The sequence below is a fragment of the Bombyx mandarina genome, chromosome 11 (genome assembly GCF_030267445.1).
Source record: "Bombyx mandarina strain Sakado chromosome 11, ASM3026744v2".
Lineage (NCBI taxonomy): Eukaryota > Metazoa > Arthropoda > Insecta > Lepidoptera > Bombycidae > Bombyx > Bombyx mandarina.
The window spans coordinates 4,941,751-4,964,764 of record NC_143218.1 but is presented as its reverse complement, the minus strand read 5'-3'; the positions used below and the strand labels follow the sequence as shown (position 1 = coordinate 4,964,764).

General features: G+C 41.4%; 2 protein-coding genes across 4 annotated transcripts in view; one reads left to right on the top strand and one right to left on the bottom strand.

Annotated features, from left to right (window-relative positions):
• Window positions 1-4,440: 4,440 nt before the first annotated feature.
• Window positions 4,441-12,783, top strand: LOC114243979 (uncharacterized). The gene is made up of 6 exons (XM_028175647.2): window positions 4,441-4,770; window positions 5,307-5,466; window positions 5,689-5,924; window positions 7,113-7,244; window positions 8,279-8,472; window positions 11,100-12,783. Exons 1-6 carry the CDS (start codon window positions 4,556-4,558, stop codon window positions 11,624-11,626), a joined length of 1,464 nt encoding a protein of 487 aa, XP_028031448.2. The 5' UTR covers window positions 4,441-4,555; the 3' UTR covers window positions 11,627-12,783.
• Window positions 12,784-14,527: 1,744 nt separating this feature from the next.
• Cdc25 (cell division cycle 25) overlaps window positions 14,528-23,014 on the bottom strand; it is a 44,557-nt gene continuing 36,070 nt past the window's right edge. For all 3 annotated transcript variants that reach the window (XM_028175608.2, XM_028175609.2, XM_089731459.1), the window contains 5 exons: window positions 22,241-22,853; window positions 21,039-21,891; window positions 20,015-20,166; window positions 17,810-17,991; window positions 14,528-16,584 (listed from right to left, as the gene is read on the bottom strand). In XM_028175608.2, the coding sequence (XP_028031409.2) occupies window positions 16,338-16,584; window positions 17,810-17,991; window positions 20,015-20,166; window positions 21,039-21,891; window positions 22,241-22,853 (2,047 nt within the window). In that variant the 3' untranslated portion in view covers window positions 14,528-16,337. The remainder of the gene's footprint in view (window positions 16,585-17,809; window positions 17,992-20,014; window positions 20,167-21,038; window positions 21,892-22,240; window positions 22,854-23,014) is intronic.

The window sequence follows — 23,014 nt, the reverse complement described above, 5'->3', positions numbered from 1 at the left end:
GATGTTGCAGTCCGAGTGTGTTTTTCATAATTTTTGAAGTGACAACTTCTTTAGCCGCGTTAAGCACTTATTGTTAGAGGATATTTTTTTTATCGCGTCACCGACTTGCGTGATAGCAGTAAAACTGTACATCAAGGGGATTAATCCAAAATTGTTGTTTTTTGGTAAACGCTAAAAATATAATTGAAGAATTGTAATCTTGAAGTTTTTGTTTAAACATTTATATAAGCGATTTATTTAAAAGTGACGGAAAGAGTACTTTGTCCTTTTCTAGACTAAAAGAGACTCTTCAATTTTATAAGCTGATGGAAAATATGTTCTTAAGTCGGTTTTTTTTTCTCCTATCTAAGCTGGTAGCTCTTAGAGGCTATGCCAGCCTTACCAAATGAGGTGAGCTCACGGGGCTCAAACCGGAAGTGTTGCTAACACTGGCCCTAGCATGAGCAGTGCTTTGCAGAATCTACGGCCGGATCGGAAACGCGACCAACTGAGAAGATCCGGCGACAAATTCAATGGGCTGTATCTGTGGGTTAATTTATTGAACGATAATATTAGTATAGATGACCGGTGCTTGCGGTACCTAAAAGAAACGTTAGAGGATCGGGAGGATCCGAAATCACGTGAAAATCGATCGAACTTTGAAATTCCTCTTCTTAAAATTTCTATCTAGCTATATTCAATTCAAAAGGTGTGCGATATAATAATATAAAATGTGTTCTCAAAATTGTCTACGAGCTGAATCGATAGAACAATTTTCAGTTTCCTTAGCGATCTCTGCAAAAATATGTCGATTTTTAAGTCTAGGCTTTCATCCTGCGGGCAATTATACGTTCCTAAAGAGACATTTTCAAATATGTCTTTTACGTGATAGTCACTGCAACATGTGTATGCGTGTCGGACTTGTGTTAGATTTTTCTTTTAACTTCATCCATCTACCTACATCCATATTGATGTATTTATTTAGGAAATATTTTTAAAGAAAAGAGCTTATAAGTTCCGGCTCGCAGGAAACAACGATTTGTTTAGTGATGAAATTCCTACTTTTTGTTTAAGTTTATATTAATGTAATTACTACTAGGTACTTTTAGTTGTAATCACTAAAATTGTTACCTCCGTGCGTCGTGTTCCTCAGTGCTGAGGACCGTGACCTTTACGGAGTACATACATAAAAGTTTTCTTGGGAAAATGGCTAGTGATGGGTTGCCGCGTCCTTCCACAGCAGAATTTCAGAGGCGATTTAGTTCCTCTGGGCTACTGAAGTCCTAGTTCGGGTTAGTCGACCGCCGCCAAAAGACAAAAGGACAAAATCCGGAACGAAGAAATGCGACGGAGAACCAAAGTCGACTACATAGCTCTCAAAGTGAGCAGGCTAAAGTGGCAATGGGCCGGTCACATTTGTCGCGCCAGCGACGCCAGATGGGGGAGGAAAGTCCGGAGACCACGGATGGGTACCAGGAGCGTGGGGCGTCCTCCAACCAGGTGGACCGACGACTCAGTGTGCACGGCGGGAAGACGTTAGATGCGGAAGGCGGAGGACCGCATTATGTGGAAGGCATTGGGGAAGGCCTATGTCCAGCAGTGGGCAGATAAAGGCTGATGATGATGATAATGATGATAACCGCCACCCGTTGCTCGGCGTTATATTTTTACGGCCGGGTAGGTGGCATACCGACACCAACCCTCCTCTTTTCTCATCCGGGCTTGGGACCGGCAATGGCATAGTTACTTGTTACCAAAGAGCGGTATCTCCAAATACAAACATATCATTACAAAGGAAACTATCGTTTAGTATGTAGAAACGACGTTTGTCAATTTTTACAGAGCTACCTTGGCTGATACCCACTCCAAAAATTACAATAATTATAACTACATTACGTTATTATTTTATTAAGTTATAGAGGAAAACGCAATTCTTTTTTTACTTTCAAGAATTTTTGAATGAGAACGCTCGAGAAGTGTAACGCCATCTATTATCAAATAACGGAAACACATATCGAAACGACTCGCCTTATCGGGAATGTTCTCGATAATTGTAGAGTTTCGTGTTGACTATAAAAGCGTTGCAAAGATGACACGAAGGCAGTTAGTAAGCGGTTCTACTCGAAACGAAACAGCGAACGGATCACCTGAAGCGAAACGGAAGAAGTCAGATAGAATTGTAATTTGTACTTCGGTGAAAGATTTATTTATCCCGAACCCCAGCGCGTAACAATATCTCATTCATTTCTCTATACTTCTAAGGATTATTAACAAATTAAATGTTATGAGATTGACGCGTGCTAACTTAAGATGTGTTGATTGCGTAAAATTATGTGCAATATAGTAAATATTAGGGGCAAATATATTGTTTTTTTTAGGAGCGAGGGATTTCTAATGGCGTTCAAGCTTTTGGGGCACACCACCAGTATGGGGACCAGGGAAGACTGCGAACATTCAACAAGTAAATTTTGATGATAATTAAATATAAATTGAACCGCCACAATGACCCCGCCTTTTGTTTATTTAAATTTAAGTTAAACCTAGCTTGCGTGCGTAACTCAGATCGGTTCATTAATGCTAATAGTATAGTAGTACTGATGTCCGTGGTCCGGTCTCGCTGTGAGCTAATAAGTTATATTAAACTTTAAATGTCAACAGGTGGAGTGTGTAAGCGGTCGGTGCTTACGCCCCAACGGACGGGGTGGTCCAACCCTTAATTAAGGCCACGGCTCGAGGGGTAGCGGAGCGGGGAGCGATTTTTAAATAAATCGCCATTTAGTAAAAGCAAAAAAAAACTGTATTTTATAATCGTAATGTCATAATAATATAGCTTTTAAGATGATGGCGTATACCGTATGAGCAGCATAAAAAAGTGCAATTATTGCCTTGACAAAATAAAAATATCGTGCCTGTTCACCTTGGAAGCGTGAAAGAAGTGATACTTCTTTTGCCGTGTGTAATATTGAGGTTTTCTTTATTTTTCATCCTGAAACCAAAATTTCTCTTGTTATAAGAAATGCTGTGTATAAGAGAAACGACCTCTTCATCATTTATCTGTAGAAAAATAAATATGTATATTAAATCTTTCACTAAAAATAAAATATAAGATAGTTGATATGTTACTGCCTACTGGAGCAATGAGAAACTAATAACAAGGCATCTAGCGGCCGACACCCGTAAATAGAATGTGTTTAGGAGAAACGACCCAGCTCACTTTCTCCCTCTCTCCACGGTCGAGTGGTTCGCGAGCCACTCTATCTATTTTCTCACTCTCGCTCTTCCTAAACTCTATTTTTTCTCTGTAGCCATAACGAATCTGTCGCGACTTAAATTTTACTCTCAACGCACTTAAAGAAGTTTCACTACAAAATGTAACCTGTGACATGACAATACCGCTTCTATCAATGGTATGCAACATTTGATAAATAATTCTTATTTCTTATACGAACAAAGTACGACATCTCTGAAAAGGCGTTCGGATTGATAAATAAGTCTTAAAAGTGTCCAAGTCATGACAGTCCAAGACAAATATTTTGAGGTTACCAATAAGGTTCAATTTTTTTCAAAGATTTTATGGCCTGGTAAGGAGACCATTACGCCAAGCCATAGTCAAGGCCCGTTGCTATACGACTATACGTGAAGCAAAAACTTTGTACCCATTTTTACGAAAATAGCGCGGACGGAGGAGTATGACATTTCTCACACTTATAGAGATTATAGAGAATGAGTGCAAAATGCATTTTTTTTTTTAAATTATGGACATAAATTACATTAAATCTATAAATATAAACATTACAGACACTACCATGTATTTGAAACACACGCGCATGCATACTTTTTGTTTATTGTCAAACTCTTGTGGTCAAATTGAGAATAGATTCATATTGTTTGTCTTTATCACTGTCTTTATTAACATATTTGTCTATAGTGTAATCTTGGCGAAATCTGTCATTATAGAAGTTTAATAGTCTTTGACAATAGAACCATGATAATGTTCAAACTTATTTATTTCAATTTCAATTAATTATAGTCGAAATTCGACTACCAGGGGAACACTAGAACATGTATTATAACGACTGCCTCAACCTTGGAACCGGAAGACACGACGGCATCGCGGCAGAAATAAGCTAGCCGTTTGCTCTCACCCACGCAAGCACATAATATGCTTTAATTATCAGTAGATCTGGTTGGTGATCGCTGGTACAATAATAAGAGCGCTGGTGACGCCCTCACTCCCCTCACCTCCCCCTCAAGAGGATACAGGGGCGCTATTCCAACCGACAAAATGATGGGTATCAGGGATGCAGTAACTGCAGCCGGGCCGTGTGCCCTTCATCTAAAGAAGATTAAATCAGTTTCGAACCGAACAAACGCTCCTCTCGTGACTGTGAACGCTGTTTCATGTTCATTGAAGCGCGTATCGGCGCGGCCCCAGAAATAAACTCTAACAGTTCACCGCGGAGCTTCCTTCTGTACACTTACCGATTACTGCGATTTTAGACGAATTCAGAACTGTTTTTTCACTAAAAAGTAACTTTAAATTACTGCTCTTCAATCAAAGAACTTGTCTCTGAAGATGCAGCGCAGCAATCGCTCCCCGGAAGACGTGGAACCTGACGCGCCGCGCTACCGACCAGGGTCCAGGCGCAACTCTGCGTCTTCAAGAAGAAGCAGCATCAGAGATGTCAAGCCTGCTACACCCGCCCCGCACTCGCAGAGCTCAACGCCGAAGCATGGTACCCGGACTCACCCTCTAGACTTCACCCTTACGGGCAAGCAGATAACCAGACGGTAACTGAAGTTGTCACACCTCGATTCAAGCGACTATAGCTGCCCACTTGCTCTGTGGTTAAAGATCTGTGAATGTAACATAAAAACCAGCTTCTTCATCATCATCGTCGCTACGGTTTCCTCAATGCTGAGGGTCGTGACCACATCCTCGCAACAAGAGCTTATTGTGGAGGACTCTACGACATATGTTCCTATCTGCAGCCGAGTGTAGAGCATCTTGGACTGTGGTAAAAGAGAGTAGTGCAGATCTGGTCAATTCAACGTATCGGGCTTCTACCTCGTGATCTTTTTCTGTTCACTTTGCCAATCACCATTAGCTTCTCCAAGTTGCCGTCATCCGTTCAGGCAACGTGGCCAAAGTATTCCAGAATTCTACGAAGGCAGATGATAGATCGGTGCCAAGATGCTTAAATATTCTTGATACTAATCTCGTTTATCTTTCACATCAAACATCACCCTTTTGAAGACATGAAATAAGAACCGATGGAATATACAACTGATGATCTCCAAACGCCAACTTTAATTAACGATTTCAGGAGCGATCGAGCCAACTCCCTGCCAGGATCGTACCTCTGTCGTCCTGCCAACGAGCCGGCTAGAGCAAAGAGAATATTCGAGTCACAAAAGACGGCACCGGTGGTCAACAAAAAACATGAGACCTCGGTAGAAGACGACATGTCACTGGACTATTCGCAGGTGAGACGATATTTTTTGAAGTCGTCACGACCTAATGAATAAAAAGCCTGGTGCGTTTGTATCAAACGACCAGACTGTATCGGGATGCGAATCCCGCAGGCAGCTACCAATTGTTCTAATGAAATACGTACTCGACAAATGCTCAACAACCTTAGATGCATAACGGTCAATAATTTAGACGGACTTTCGTCATAAAAATACATTTTGCAATTCAACGCCCAGATTTCAGATTGCGAAGATCCATCATCAAAATACGGAAGATTCAGGGCTTTGGCGACGTCAACGCCCAGGCCGAGACTCTGCCAGAATACGCGGAGTGTCTCCTTGCAGAACCAGATGCATGTCCAGAGAACGGAGAGGAAGAACAGACTTGTTGAATCGAAGAAAAGTCAAGTGAGCACCACCTCGCGCGGCAGGGACCTCTCGTGCGATAATACTCTCACCTCCAGCTACTACAGGTAAGACAATGAACATGCAGTGTGTGTGTCGTATTTTCTCCTTGCATCGATAATCCTCAATGCTGAGGTTCGTGGCTTCGTGAGGCTTTCTTGGGCAAAATACAAATGGTGGGGTCCCGCGTCCTTCCACGGCAGTGCTCTTGGAAGATATTTAGTTCTTGGAGGCCGCTGAAGCCTTAAGTCCGGCTCATTAACCGCCGCTACTCAGCGATGATTGTTTTATGGTGGAATGGTCGAACTCTAGCTCAACCCTTATGATATGTCGCATATAACCACAATGTTGTCATGTTTGGCAATAGAGCGACATTCTCGTTTATGCATACAGGCTCTGGTAAGAAATAACATATAGAATGAGCTGTACATCAACATAATTCGCACATACGGTGCGATAACGTCACTTATGCAAATTATTAATTTTTCATGAGAAACGTTGAAAAATTCAACATCTATACATATAAATAAAATTGGAGTGTCTGTTTGTAATATTGAAATAACCGCTTTTTACTACATATGAATATATATGAATATTATACGGTACGGTACATACACTAAAGTAACATTTTTTACAATTTTTGTCTGTCTGTTTGTTCCGTCTAATCTCTGGAACGACTGGACCGATTTTGACGGGACTTCCACTGACAAGTAACTGATGATATAAGGAGTAACTTAGGCTAATTTTTTTTAACTAGCTTCGCCCCGCGGCATCTCCCGCGGTACGACAATAGCCGCGGGTAAAATCGCGAGACTCAGCTATCAATGATAAAATTTAATGTTTCCAAAGCGAAGCGAGGGCGGGTCGCTAGTAATTAATATTTCTAGACCTCTGTACATATTTCTTAACACACAGAAATAACTAATCTTAAGATCTTGTTTAACTTGGATTTTCATCTTCACGTAAACATGATCTTTTTTTTTTATTGCTTATGTGGGTGGACGAGCTCACAGCCCACCTGGTGTTAAGTGGTTACTGGAGCCCATAGACATCTACAATGTAAATGCGCTACCCACCTTGAGATATAAGTTCTAAGGTCTCAGTATAGTTACATATCCCAGTTAATAGATATTTCAAGTAACCCGTGACGTCGCTGCGTCGTTGTATATTGGTGCGCGATCTATTAAGCGAGCACATTGTTCGTTTTGGCCACAAATGACGTCACGCGTGCGGCGACCTCCCATCTCCGGTTGTAGCAGGTGCGAAGCGGAGCTCGGCTACTCGTCAGTGTCGCCGGAGTACTCAGGGCTGTCGTCCGCGGACCACTCCCCGGGAGCCGGCGCACCCACGGACACGTCACCCCGGACCCAAGACCTGCAGCTCTCCAGGTAAACCCTCGATTATCAGCATTACGAGAATCGTGGCAGAGGTAGTAGGAATTTACTGGTGGTAGGGCCTCTTGCGAGTCCGCGTGGGTAGGTATCACCACGCTGCCGCGTGGGTAGGTATCACCACCCTGCCTATTTCTGTCGTGAAGCAGTAATGCGTTTCGGTTTGAAGGGTAGGGCAGCCGTTGTAACTATCCTTGAGACCTTAGAACTTATATCTCAAGGTGGGTGGCGCCTTTACGTTGTAGATGTCTATGGGCTCCAGTAACCACTTGATACCAGGTGAGCTGTGAGCTCGTCCACCCATCTAAGCAATAAAAAAAACGATTTAACATAAAACTAACACAAAATTATTACATTACAAAGTAAATTACAGACTGTCTTAATGTTAAATGGCAGTCGGTCGGCACGTAGCTGATTAGATGCAAGTATATTCGAAGGTATCCAGCCAGAAGGTAGGCAGCCATTTGACTCTGCACTGGCATTGCTGAAGTCCACGGGTGACGGTAGCTGCTCCCTCCATCCGGAGGTGGCACTCCAATACATCTAAATTAACATTACTAATGAAGCAAAGTAGAAGGCACCAGGCCGCGTGGAAGGTTGCCCATGCGATGGACCGACCAAGTCAAGTCAGTCGGTTGAGGTCTGTCTCATTCGAACCTCAAACACGGGGTTTTGAACAATAGGGTCATTTAGTTGCAGTAGACCACACCTACGAACGAGCGGGAGACTGGCGATTTCCAACTTTTTTTTTCATTACTTAGATGGGTGCACGAGCTCACAGCCCACCTGGTGCTAAGTGGTTACTGCAGCCCATAGACATCTACAACGTAAATGCGCCACCCACCTTGAGATATAAGTTCTAAGGTCTCAGTACAGTTACGACGGCTGCCCCACCCTTGAAACCGAAACGCATTACTGCTTCACGGCAGAAATAGGCAGGGTGGTGGTACCTACCTGTGCGGACTCACAAGAGGTCCTACCACCTCAACCCAAAAAAAAATATACGTGTTTTGTTTGCGCCGTCCGTTCAGTTGTTGCGTCAGCACTTGGCAGGACAGCAGCGAGACGGACGACACCAAGGTCGAGGAGTGCAGGGACCGAAGCGGAGAGTGGGAGAGCTTCTGGGCCAAGTACAACGGCTCTATGTCCAGAGTGTCACTGCAGGAGTATTACGACCAGTGCCCGACGCCTTACCGCACGGGGACTTTGGACCCGGCCGATCTTGGTGAGATGACGTATCGAAGGATGAAAGGCTATTTGGTTTGAGCGACATTTCGCTTAATAAGCGACGTTTATTTTTGTAATTAAAGGCCCGGGTTTATTTGGTATCACCATCAACAGTGTGCTAGGGCTTGTATGCAAAACTGCGATGCGACGTCGCATCCTAAAAATCTACGAGCTCCCACGACGCATCGCAAGAACTTGCGAATTGATTCGCATCGCGCATTCTTGCGATGTTAAAGGATTATGGAATCGAACGCCAATTGTGGAAGGGAAACGCCTTGCCGTCCGAAATCGCATTGCAGCAATCCGTGTCGCAGTTATGTGTGTTGCGAATTCGCATCGCAGTTTTGTGTACAAGCCCTTAGTGCGAGCTTTTAACGTTCTCGATAGCGTAAAAATTAACTCAAATTTGTATGGAGTTGGAACAGCGCCCCTAGCGGCAAACGTAGGCAAACTTTCCAACTCCATATAAAGTTAACTTTTACGCTGTCGAAAAAGTTAAAAAACTCGCACTAAGCCTAAGCCCACAGTTCGATTTTTTTAATTGAACTTCAATTAATTTGACTCCATCCGAATAGTTGAAGAAGCTTTGCTTGTTACGATATTTTTTCCAAATCCTTAAACTTTAAATGGCTCTGCTGTAAACTTGCAAAAATGTCGCTTGAACCAAACAGCCTTTCAGCCCTCGTTAAAAATTCTGGCGGTTTATTGTAGTCACTTCAGTCACCGTTCTCACTCGGCGGTATCTGACGCTGAGCTTTTGTAAGCCATGCCTCATCGTGGTTGATGAGAGACATTCGCAACCAGAAGCACTGCGATAGTCAATCATTTCACTGGTGGTAGGACCTCTTGGGAGTCCGCACGGGTAGGTACCACCACCCTGCCTATTTCCGCCGTGAAGCAGTAATGCGTTTCGGTTCGAAGGGTGGGGTAGCCGTTGTAACTATACTGAGATCTTAGAACTTATATCTCGAGGTGGGTGGCGCATTTACGTTGTAGATGTCTATGGGCTCCAGTAACCACTTAACACCAGGTGGGCTGTGAGCACGTCCATCCATCTAGGCAATAAAAAAAAAATCAATCCAGAGTCGGGTGTTTGCTAGAGACTAGAGCTCATTGTTGGGAGTTCCTTTTCCTTATTCCGTCCTCAATCCACCATCCACGCCATCTATTGACGCTCCAAGAAAAACTGCGCGTGTACAAACGAGGCAACGAAGCGTGCGGTAAAACAAATAGTTGTGGTTACTGCTGATCAATCAGCACATAAAACTCTCGTCAGGGAGAAGATTCAAAAGTGCATTATCAAACTCCGGAGTGAGTCAATAAGTCTATCCTTTTCTCAGTTCCAAATAAATTTAAACAGAAAATACCAATTTTTTTTTTCCTACCCATGCTGATAGCATTGAGAGGCTATTTCAGCTTCGCCCTAACTTGTATGTAGATGAGCTCACGGGGCTTAAACCGGAGTGTTGCTAACACTGGCCCTAGCAAGAGCAGTGCTTCGCAGAATCTACCACCGGATCGGAACCGCGACTCACTGAGAAGATCCGGCGATAAACACCTATTGACATCAACAATGTAAGACATTCTAAAGTCTCCGTTTTTAGAGTAAATCGGCTGCCCCATCCTTCAAATCGAAACGCATTACTGCTTCGCGGCAGAAATAGGCACTGCGGTGGTATCTACCCCGGCGAGCTAAAAGTGGGAAGAATGTTACATCGAAACGCATTCTGTTCGCACAGTTCTTTGAGCCGATTAACTATTTAACAAAAGTCTACCTTAAATCACATATTAATGGCACTTTAAATTATAATATAACATTGTCAGCACACGAGTAACAACGTATTTTAACTACTGTATGTAATTTAAAAGTTAGTGATTATTGTAATTGTACAATCGTAATCACTTTACGACGACGTAATTAAAACGTAATTGCCCATTTTCGAGTTTCACGCGCGATTTTCGTACACACGCGTCGTGTAAATATAGTTTAGTTAGGTATTTGGTATTAACATCAACAGTTCGATGTTTTAATTGAACTTCAATTAAGTTTATTCCAATTAGCTGAAGAACTTTTGTTGTTATGATATTTTTTCCAAATTTTAAAACTTAAATTGGCTCGCCTATAGTGGCATTTAAATCAAATGACCTTTCTCCCCTCGAAATCAATGTTAATTATTATTTATTTACTTATAAATTTTAAATTTACGTCTTAAATTGACTTCCACTGTGAAGGACTAGCATCGTGTAATAAGAATCGAACACGCAAATAATTATAATTTGCGTAATTACTGGTGGTAGGGCCTCTTGTGAGTCCTCGCGGGTGGGTACCCCACCGCCCTGCCCATTTCTGCCGTGAAGCAGTAATGCGTTTCGGTTTGAAGGGCGGTTCAGCTATTGTACTGTTAAAATGGAGACCTTAGTACTCATGTCTCAAGTTGTTGAGTCTCGTTTAAGTGGCATTGAGCCAAAGCAGACAGTTTTCTTTAAAAAAACCCAGACATAACCAAGAAATGTGACATTAATGAAATTGCTTAATCATTAAAATAGTTGTAAAGAAAAAGACATTTTATTTCAAGGTCTCAAAAATCAAACTAGAAAAATTATAATTTTCGTAATTCGTTTCAGATACATCTCCAGAGTTTCATGTTCGATCGCCGAGCAAAGTAAAAGAATTGAACAACATCATTCGTAGCGAAGGCTTACATCTGACTCCGAGGGAGACGCAAAGCATGATCAAATGTGCCCACGTTCTCAGCAACGTCCTCTCTAACGCCATAGAAAGGCATTCCAGGCAAAGAAGCCAGAGCGAACTTCGAAACGAAATAAGAATCGATTCTGAATATGAAATAAAGAAGAAGTCATTGAAGCTCGATCTCAGGGAAACCGTAGCGCCTTCACGAGCGAACGAAGACGGCTGGGGCGTGACTGCGGCGACACAAACGGACATATCGCTGCCCAACACGAAAAGCGCTCCGAGAATCTTCGAGAACATTCTGAGGCAGCTGTCGAAAACTACGATCGCCGATAGCGCGGCGACAGACAAGAAATCCACTGAAAAAATTGACGTCGCAACGGCAGAGAGAGAAGTCGGGAAAACTGATGAAGAAGTCGACGTTAATGTTTCGGGGAATAACGCAAACGGTCTAGTTTAAGTTTGTTTAATGTTAAATGTTACATTAAAACGTGAATGTACCATTTAAAAGTTAAATGTTACTGGAAAAAATGAAATTTGATGTTTATAGTGACATTTATTACCTACCTAATGGCTGGTGTCCTAAGGGACGATATCAGTTACTTATAGACCAGTAGATGAGCTCACGGGCTCTATCTGAGAGAATTGCTAACACTAGCCCTAGCAAGAGAAGTGCTTCGCTGAATCTACTGCCCCGGATCGGAGACGCGACCCACTGAGAAGATCCGGCGAGAAACTCATTGGATTGTTTATGTGAAAGCCAGGATATGCAATAAGATTTTCTCACGTATACTGTCGGAAATAAGGACCGCAAATCAAACTTAACATTGTGTTCAATGAGGATGGATGTAAATTGAGATGATGAAGTCATTTCGTTTTCAATTTATCGGTACACCGCGTGTAATTAGTTTCCAAAAGATTCTTTTCCACCTGATGGTTGTCTAGAAGAGATCGCTTGTAACGATCAGACCGCCAATTGTACTTTTTTTGTATTTAATTTTCGCATTGTTTCTTTTGTTGGTGTACAATAAAGAATACTCTCTCTCTTTCTCTCCCTCTAAAAAGTTTTACATAAAAAAAAGGTTTTTCTTTACATTTTTTAAAGATAATTAAGAAAAAACAACTCAACAGTCAGTGGCCCATTGGATGACTAGAAGGCTGCAACCACGACCGCTCTGGTCCAGAGTCGATGAAAATGAACAGGACTATTTTCTCACGTATCCGCTACATGCGCTTTTTGTCAATCTAGCTATTATCAAGAAGTTAAGCGATAAAATCCGTACACCTTAACATAGCGCCGCTGCTACAGAAATGGTTTTAACCCTCTGAGCGCTAACCGTCGATAAATCGACTCTCTATTAATTACGTATGAAGTGAGGAGCATCGGTATACCGACTATTGCGCATTTTGATCGACATCAACCCCACGAAAAGCACAGCGGTGCTCTTCAAAAGGGGTCGCCCTCCGAACACCACGCTGAGCATCCCTCTCCCGACTAGGCGCGTCGACACCTCCGCCTCCGCCATTCGCCCAATCACGATGTTCGACCAGCCCATACCGTGGGCCCCGAAGGTCAAATATTTAGGCGTCACCCTCGACAGTAGGATGACATTCCGCCCTCACATCAACGGTATGCGACCGTGCCGCCTTCATTCTAGGACGTCTCTACCCGATGATATGCAGGCGAAGTAAAATGTCCCTTAGAAATAAGGTAACACTCTACAAAACTTGCATACGCCCCGTCATGACATATGCAAGTGTAGTGTTCGCTCACGCGGCCCGCACTCCCTTAAAATCCTTCCAGATTATTCAATCCCGTTTTTGCAGGATAGCCGTCGGAGCCCCGTGGTTCGTCAGGAACGTCGACCTCCATGACGACCTGGACTTCGAGTCCGTCAGTAAGTATTTGCAGTCGGCGTCGATGCGCCACTTCGATAAAGCGGCACGACACGAGAACCCTCTTATCGTGGCCGCCGGTAACTACATTCCCGATCCTGCGGACAGAATGGAAAGCAGTCGACGTCGCCCAAAACACGTCATCTCGGATCCTCTCGATCCACTAACGGTGCTTTTAGGTACTTCAAGCACCGGTCACCGTTCTCGTCGAACCCGTCGCTTGCGACGAAGGGCTCGACGAGTAAATTAACTCTCAGACACAGCCCACTGAGTTTCTCGCCGGATCTTCTCAGTGGGTCGCGTTTCCGATCCGGTGGTAGATTCTGCGAAGCACGGCTCTTGCTAGGGTTCGTGTTAGTATCGTCGTCAGGTTTGAGCCCCGTGAGCTCACCTACTAGCCACGGTTACGCTGAAATAGCCTCTCAAGGCTATCAGCTTAGGTAAAAAAAAAAAAAAGCGCAGTTTGTTATTAGGTATCGACTTGTCCGGACGTGCCTTAGCGTTAATAATATTATATTAATAATAAGTTAACAATATTTTTAAATATCAGTATCATTAATAGCAACATTGGTTTTTGGTTTTATTGAAGTATTTTTTGATAAGAACCTTTGTTCAAGAATCCTTTAGTAATTAATGTAAAATATATAAAAATAAGCTCAACACATAAAAAGGTTCATTTCAGAATAACCACAATAAATAAATTATGTACTTGTTCTAAATATCTTCCATTACAAGCATTAGACCTAACAACAATGTTCCAATCGAAACGCCTACCAGTCTACAAAATGAATCTCCTACCGGCTCGGAATCGCTGAGAAATCCGGCGAGAAACTCAGCGAGCTGATGTTTAGGTTAGGTTGCACGATGAACTCTGCTGAGTTCGACGAGTACGGTTACCGGGTTAACCTACTAAGTGTATAAACTAAGCTAATATTTCTGTTCTTCAAACCTTGATTCTACACTTACGCCATTTCGGCAATGATTGTGAATGTATTTAATAATTTAACTAATATTAACTAATTGTATTTATAAATTAAGTAAGGAAACTAAATCAATTAATGTATGATCAAATTGTTTCTTTAATGCAATTTAAATTCTAATTAACTTTTCAGTTAAGCTATATCTCTATTTGTTTGTGAAAATATTGTAATTTAATTGTTAATTATTTTTGTATGGAATAAAGAAAGCTTTATTATTCTCAATTGTATTTAACAATCCGAACGCGTCTTCAGGGACATCATAGGTAAGGTAGGTACTTAGTTGTTAGTTCGTAGAAGTAGAAGTTATCAAAAGTCGGGTGACATTGACGGAAGCGGTCCCGCCATGTCACAGGTGACATTTTTTCTTAAGGCAACGGCAGCACTTTCTTTATGCCACTGACGTCATCCCTTCGAAAATTGATTATATTTTCATGTCCACGAACACAAACAAAAAATTAAAAAAAAAAACAGGAAATAAAAGTCACTTTTAATATAATTTTCTTTCATATAATTTTATTTATGAACTTATAAACATTACATCCATACTTAAACGCGATAAGTGTGTCGTCACAACTACATTTGAAATTGAATAATTTATTTACACTAAGGAAACTTTCGGAGCGAACTAATAGAGAAACGCTCTCTTCTTGATATTCAATTGCAAATGTAATTTTTCGGATGGCAGACAGCCCGAACGACGATGAGCGACATCCACGCGACATACTGACGCATCACCAGAGACAAAACAATATATTTCTTACTTTCTTTTTTTTATGAAGAATCCATTATTTTATATTTATCAATCTCATTTATTTACACATTAAGGTAATAAGCGTATAAAAGTTGATGTATGTATATATAGCAGTGATCAGTGAGGATTCGAGATTCGTCGACAGAACAACACTGCCTTTGTCCGACAACCGCTGGCAACCGTCATCAGCATGTGACAACCGCTGGCAACGGCCATCAAGATGTGACATCCGGTGACAACCGTCATCAAGATGTGACAGCCGCTGGCAACCGTCATCAGCATGGGACAACCACTGGCAGCCGTCATCAGCATGTAACAACAGCTGGCAACCCTTATCAACATGTGACAAACACTATCAACATTTGATAACCCATGACAACCGTCAACAACATGTGACAACTGCTGGCAACTGTCATCAACATGTGACAACATTTGACAGCCGCTCCCCGGCCGTATCCGTGTGTGGACGTGACGTCACCAACCTCTTACCGACGTGACAATTGCAAGATAACTTTGTTCCTAATTTAATTAAAATGGCATTCAAATTTTGTTTTTAGTCTAAACAAACAAACAAAAATTCGTGTAAGAACTAAACGAATTACGAACTCTCTCTTTTTGTACTAATAATAACTTAATTCTTAAAAAATAATATGGCATGATAAAGTTCTTATGTACAAACTACTTAAACATATATTTATTTAGTATAATACATAATAATATTGTGGTTTCGACGGAACCTTCCGACGCGTTCGCAGTCACCACTTTGAGACGAAGTCTTCCAACGGTCGTCTTCTGTGTTGAGAGTACGACGGATGAGACGGAGACCTCCAGACCCCCACCGGAAGTTCCCCCCCCCCGCAACCGCATGCCCCGTGCGGGCTCACAGCACCAATAGTAATTGCGTCTTATAAAATTTCGCTTTCGACGATAATTGCACATAGCGGTTAGTGACGTCATCGTTGAACCGAGAGAGACAGAGATATGTTCGCACTCTTTCTTGTCCTTCTTAGGGGGTCTGGGTGTCCCTTGTTGACATTAAATGGATTTAAACGAAGACCCCTGGCAAGAGAAGGCGGTCTCCTCCAGGGACGCGGGGCCGTCGTCCGTCTCACGTGAGACACCGGCTTGAGGTCGAGGGAACTGCGTGAACGCGAAGCCGAACAATTAGTTTACTGTTTGAATTATCCCCGAGGTAAGGTTCCTGAACACGCGCAGTCTCTATTCATAAATGCATTAAGTCAATACTATACTATGTTAATGGTTCAGTACTCTTCTGACGATAAGTGGTCACCGTTGACCCTGATCCTAAGCATATCTTTAATCACGTCCAGTAATATTGCCCCAAATGAGACGTGATACAATTATTCTATTCGAACACAACAGGTTACATAGCTCGAACCGCATTGCAATATACCAGAACACAAATTCATTGAGGTCGGACCTCAACATCCTCGAGTTTTATCTGCTGCGGGTGCACAGTAGACGAGGATCCAATTAGCATTGCAACATACCAAAATTAGTTTACAAGTGTTTGAGGTCGGACCTCAGAGCAGCAGTCTGTTCCTCCTGTGGTGCGCGGAGGATGAGGGCTGGGTGACGGAGCGGTGCTTCCTCAGCAGGTGCCTGTGCTTGGGGTCGAGCATGGCCGTGTAGCCGGTGGGGGAGCACAGCTCGGGGTACTTCTGGTAGAAGCGCCGGTAGCCCTCGTGCAGCAGGTACACTTCGGGGAAGCGCAGCGCCGGGTAGCGCTCCTTGTTGCTCTCGCGGTCCGACGAGCGCAGGAAGCGGGACCTGCCGCAGCACACACCCTCACTCTCTCCATCACACAATCCTCCCGCAACTAAGGTATCATGCCTTCCAGATCATATCGACGCTTGAAAGGCAAACATGATTAAACGACAATAACTGCTTTGTACATAAATGATAGGCAATAGCCATATTCGATGCGTAAAAAAATCTATATTTCTAGGTCTATCAAAATCATTTCAATCCTACAGCTAGATTCGTTAAAATAGAATTTTCGAAGTTATACTTTTTTTAGGCGCGTTATGAAAAATTGATGAGAGTGAAATTTTACGATGTACGCGCACACCGTGACACAAAATTAACAGAATGAAGTTGCCCACTAAATCACTCATTACAATACGACCGACGTAACTTGGCGAGTCTGAATATAGCCGCAGGTGAACTTTCCGAACCGTACCGAGAATTACCAAATTTATACGATGTCAAGAAAAGGGATGTCCAATATGCGTATTTGAGGATGTTGTTTAATCGATTTTTTTTCAAATTGATTAAAATTTAAATATAAAAAAAAGATTTAAATTTAATAAAAATAAAGTATAACTTCTTACGCGCGTACATAAGTACACGCACCCTTTTTTTCAGGTATTTCAACTTTAAATTAGTCTACTGTATAGTTCACGCATTGTTGCTTAGTCACGTTAGCCTTTCAAGCGTCGATATGCTCCACAGATATAGACAGTAACCGTCTGCCTTAAAAGGCATATTTGACTTCGGTCACATTGCCAGAAAGAGCAGTGACAATCTTGAAAAATTGAAACTCGCAAGATTGCGGGCAAAAGATCTCGTGGTGGTAATTCAATGCGCTGCTCCAACCAAATCCGTACCACTCTGGATACAAGTCTAGATGCCATGCACCCGCCGAGAACAGAGTGAGATAGCGAAACATCATCCAGAGAAGATAATGGGAGGAAATGGTCACAACCCTCAGACATGAGGATTTTTTTGCAGGAATGAATTTTTTTATTGGTGGCCACCTCTTGTGAGTCCGCACGAGTAGGTACCACCACCCTGCCTATTTCTGCCATGAAGCAGTAATGCGTTTCGGTTTGAAAGGTGGGGCAGCCGTTGTAACCATACTGAGACCTTTGGACTTATATCTCAAGGTTTGTGGTGGGATTTACGTTGTAGATGTCTATGGGCTCCGTAATTACGGATTATTATCGAGATTTTTGTCATTGTAGCACTGGATGTCTCACAACCCTATACTCACAGTTTAGGTCCTCGTTCCAATGAGAATTCGCAGTGGAACACCAGGATGCTCCGCTTCCCGTCGGATTTCCTCGAGGACAGCGGCTCGTGGACGAGGGCGAGGATGTGCGCGGGGGTGAACAGGTTGTGTGCGCCGGCCACGTGTCCGCCCGCGAACTCGTACGGGTAGCGGCAGTCGATCACCTGCGACACACAACAATATATATCTTGGTTATTCAATTCATTGATGCAGATTAATTAAGACTAATGGTCGCTCAATAGTCGAAATTTGGACTATAATTAATTGAAATTATAAGTTTGAACATTATTATAGTTCTATTGTCAAAGACTTGTAGAAGACTTGTTGAAGATTGTACTTCTATAATCACAGATTTCGCCAAGACTACACTATAGACAAACAATATTTATTTAATCTATTCTCAATTTGACCACAGACTTTAACAATAAACAAAAGGAGTATTTAAATGTGTGTCAAATACATGGTAGTGTGTGTCATATCTTTTTTATTGATTTAATGTGTTTTTTATGTATAATTTAAAAGCATTTAGCAATCTGCACTCTTTCTCTATATTCTCTATAAGTGTGAGAAATTTCATACTCTTCCGTCTGTGTAATTTTTGTAAAAATGGGTTCAAAGTTTTTGCTTCATGTATTTGCATTTTTGATTTATGCAAATATGACCACGTCTCTGGAGTATCGAGTTAAGCTCAAGTGGCTTCCTATTCGTTATCGCCGGAATGTTCATATATTGTCTCCTCCTTACAGTGTCCTGTTTAATTCCTCGTCCCCGCGCTACCTTCAGGAACGTTTTGATTTCCTACATACTGCAAGCTCTCATTCACTCAAGTCATCGGAGAATTTAATGCTGAAGTTTCCGGCTCACGGGACGTCATTTTATGACCATTCCTTTGCGGTTGAAGCAGTCCGTTTATGGAATGCGTTACCCTTAAGCGTCAAACAATCGTCCTCGCCGGAAATTTTCAAGTCCAGATTGAAATAAGATTCAGAAGAAAGAAACAGAAGATAGAGACAGAAAGAAAGTACTTAGCTCCTATGATATAACTGTATAAGTTCCTACTTCTTTTGTATTTTATCTTGTATATTTTTAGTATTTATTTGTATTTAATCGTATGTAAGTTTATCTTATATGGTATTTATTTTTCACATGTGTATTTAAGTATATATTTTTATGGAAGATTATTAAGATATAGCACCGTCCAGTTAACTTATTCCTCTCCCTGCAAGGTTGCCTGGAAGAGATCGCTTTCAGCGATAAGGCCGCCGATTTATATCACCGACTTTTGTTTTATTAGTTTACTCTGTACATATTAAGGTGTTAAATAAATAAAGAGTTATATTATTATATATTATATAGATTAATCATCACTATAGGTGTTTATTGGGTGATTAATATGATTCAATGTTAGCAACCACAGTAAGAAACACAATATGACAGCAATGTCAGAAGAGAACAGTTGATAAAGGGTATATTTTGTGCTTAAAATCAGTTTTATAGCGGTTGGGCATTAATCGAAATTCAACCATAATCACTGGTACTTCAAGGCTAAGATTAGATTGGTTTTAAATTTTTTTTTTTTGTAATTATAAATCATCAAAATGTTTTTTTTTAATGATTAAGGTCTGTTAGTAGCTAGTCTAAGAAAAAAAGTAAATCTACTCACAAATAACAAAGAAAATGGTTTTCTACTGTTTTGTGTGTGAGAATTTTAGTGATCTGACAGCATCGAAATCATTAATTAGAGTTGCAGTTATCAATTTCTCTATACATGTCAATATTATTTTATGTCTTACTGTAAACCCTGTCGGTAATCCTTAAATAAATAAATAAATTAATTAAAACAATTGATTGTATCATATAATATGTTATTAAAAAATTGTAGTATATATTTTATGAATTCGTTTAATTATTGGCGAGATCGTGCCGTGAACATTATCCTGGCTATTACGATCGCGTACGAGTTCCGCGCTCCGTTCGAGGGACAGACCAATTCAATTATTAAAAAGATGAACAAAAATTGCTCTGTTCAAATTTAGTGCTGTAATCTTCCATTAGTTACCTCAAGGTGAGCAACATCTGGAACATTGACGGGAACAGAAGGTTTCAATTAAGAATTGATAACCGACAAGATATTGCATCATAGACTGACCACTACAAATCCCCCCTGGAAGACATATGGATACTCACTTGGTAATCGCTGATGCTGCTCTGGTAAGCTCCTCGGATCAGTTCAGCCAACGTATCGCAGGATATGCTCTTCAGATCTGAATGATCTCCGCTGATGAGTGGCAGAGCAAACGGCTGACTGAAATCTCCTATTAGATCTGGTTCAACGGCAGCTGGAAATGAAAGAAACAATAATTAATAAGTAAATCCTATTATATTATAATTTCTGTAAATAATCACAGATTCATAGCTTGCTGTGGTTGTGCTCTAGGACACCTGATGTATTGGAGTGATGGCTTTCAAATATAGTAAGTAAGTCGGTACATATTGCCCTAAATTGTATGTGTGTACTTAACTTGTCCTGACTGGCTGATGCACCAATGCACTCCACATTAAGCGCAATGCCACTGGGCCTGCAGTCTTGTGTCTCCTGCTTCCATTATACTATACGCATTCACTTAGGAAGTTGGAAATTTTATATCAAGGTGGGTGGCATTATTCACATTGCGGCATCTATGGGCCGTGTTGAGCGTTTCAACAAAAAAAGTAGCTGAACATTCTTTTTGTTTTTTTTTATTGCCCTCGTAGGCAGACGAGCTTAAGGCCCACCTGATGGTGAGTAGTTACCGTCGCCCATGAACTTTTGCAATCCCAGGGGCAGAGTCAAGCCACTGCCTACCATGAAATGTTAGAAACTTTAAATATATTCCCATAGACAGTATCCTTGTTATAGTCCTGTAGACAGTATCACTGACTTGAAGTTCAAGCTTAACAAGGTCAGACTATTAACCATGAGTTCCTGTATCATACATCTCAATTATGTCATAGATTTTTTTGGCTTAGGTAAGTGGACAAGATCATGGTACACCATGTCTTAAGTGGTTTCTGAAACCCGTAGACATTAGCATAGACATAGACCATAGACAGAGCGGTAATTCCTACCCGTGCGCCCTCACAAATAGCACAAGTGCCATCTATACCCTTCAAAAACATTCGCACAAAAATACGTAGAAAGTTACAGGCAAAATACTGACTCATAACTTACATCTCGCTAAAGCAGACATTATCGACGCATTATTTTCAGAGAAAGCTCTTTGTAATATGGGCCTCTGGATCTTTCCACTGTTGTTTAAATCTTCCTTCCTTCTTTTACAGGCAGAGTCAGTTTCGCTCTCCTCCGATATCCTACATCGCTTTTCAGGACTCTCTTTGATGGAAAAGAGAGAAGCTCTTTCTGGATTAAAACTCAAACTCCTACTCAAATTCATTTTCTTTGTCATAACAATATTATTCTTTATCTGTCCAGATAATAAATCAGTGATATTAGCTAGCTTTGGTGAGTTGGACTCTTCAATCTCGAGGAACGGTTCTTCTAGTTCTGAAACAAAGCCGCTCTCCATCGAGGTGGTGGACTCGGATGTGTATAGCCTTAGTTTAGTGGGAGAGCCGTTAGTACTAACACTAGAATCGCTTATCTCATGTTTCAGTGGATTATTTGTCGTAGTTTCTGTGAATTTTAAAGATTTCTTCACTGATACTCTCTTTCCTAAAGCCGGTGAGGTGAATTCGAAGTCTTCGTCGTCAAAATTGAGCATTCTGTTGGCTGAATTGGAACGGTTGAAGGATGTGGAAGGTTCGTTTTCAGCTAGGGGAGCACCGAACACAAAATTCCGGGCGGTGACCTTCCTGGCGCTGGACACCCGCCCTCTGGATATAATATCGGGACTGTCAGTCGATATTATTTCGTATTTCGTGCACGTATCAAAATTATCAGAGTCAAATTCTTGTTCTAAATCTTGTAAAATATCCAATTCCTCAACTGGTTCTGCATCTTTTTGAGGTACGAATGTATCTTTTATTTCCGTTTGGAAGGATGACTGCAAATTGGTGAAGTCCAACTGAAAATACAAAGAAAACATTATTTCTTTTCTTTTAATAGCTTAGATATGATATAGATATAAGTATATTTTATTTGCTTGTTGGGTGAGTGTTAAGCTTGGCGTGGTCACAACAGACTTGGTGGTATGCAGTTATTAGGGTTCATAGATGTAAATGGAGACAGTTGGACTTAAAGAATAACTTCATGGCAGAAATTGGGCATCAACTATCGATGATACATTCTTTTTCCCTACTAAATCATTGGTAGTTTAAGGGGCTATTCTAGACAAGCAAGGGCACGTCCAGTTACAAAAAATAAGTAGTACAGCACACCAGGAAGAGACAATTAGTTATTTAAATACTCCTCACCTTAGCATTACCCCAACTTGTCTCCCCTGAGTTATTGAAGCTTCCACCAAACGAACAGTCTCTCGCATCTTCTTCATTATCAAATTTCATGAAAGTTTCTGCCATCATTGGCTCACAGTTCTCCTTGTTGGATCGTTTATACCAAGATCTATCTTCTAATACTTCTTTAATCTTTAATGTGCCTCTCAGACTCCGACTAGTAAGGGGTGAAGGCCTATCCAGAATGTTCTCAGCTATTTCATATGATAGCGGTGATCTTACTTTGGGTGTAACTGGCGTATGTCTGATTTTTGGTGTTTCTTGTGAAGTTTTCGGAGTGAGAGTTAATCTCTGGGATTTTGGTGAGTTTGTCATGGTTTTTAGAGGTGAGTTTCTGGTCTCTGGTGACTTTAATCTTTCTATCAGAGGTGAAGTAGGTTTGTAGTTAATTGGTGAGCTTAGTATAGAGTTTTGTATGTCTGAGAGGATCCTGCGCTTCGAGGGGCCAGGACTTTGGTCGAAGCTAAGCGAGTGGGGGTACATCTTCTTCTTGTAGTTGTGTGAGAATGCTTCTTCCTGTTTACGTTTTGTTGCGTTGTTACCGGAATTTATCCTGAAGTTTTCTGTTATTAATCTGGAATAATAGAAAGAACATATCATTGGTGGAGGAAAATATGAAGGTAGGAGTTACATCGTGACAGTTAAATGTTGTTCAGTTTTTTTTAGTTACATGTTTTGGATCCACATAAACAACTCATCAACACTCAATAATACATGTTCCCCTAAATTTTGACT

Excerpts from the sequence above, each read along its gene's own strand:
- LOC114243979 (XM_028175647.2), top strand. The coding sequence starts at position 4,556 with ATGCAGCGCAGCAATCGCTCCCCGGAAGACGTGGAACCTGACGCGCCG. Across the intron at positions 5,925-7,112 it reads CTCACCTCCAGCTACTACAG|CAGGTGCGAAGCGGAGCTCG; the intron begins GTAAGACAATGA and ends CTCCGGTTGTAG. Across the intron at positions 7,245-8,278 it reads CAAGACCTGCAGCTCTCCAG|TTGTTGCGTCAGCACTTGGC; the intron begins GTAAACCCTCGA and ends CCGTCCGTTCAG.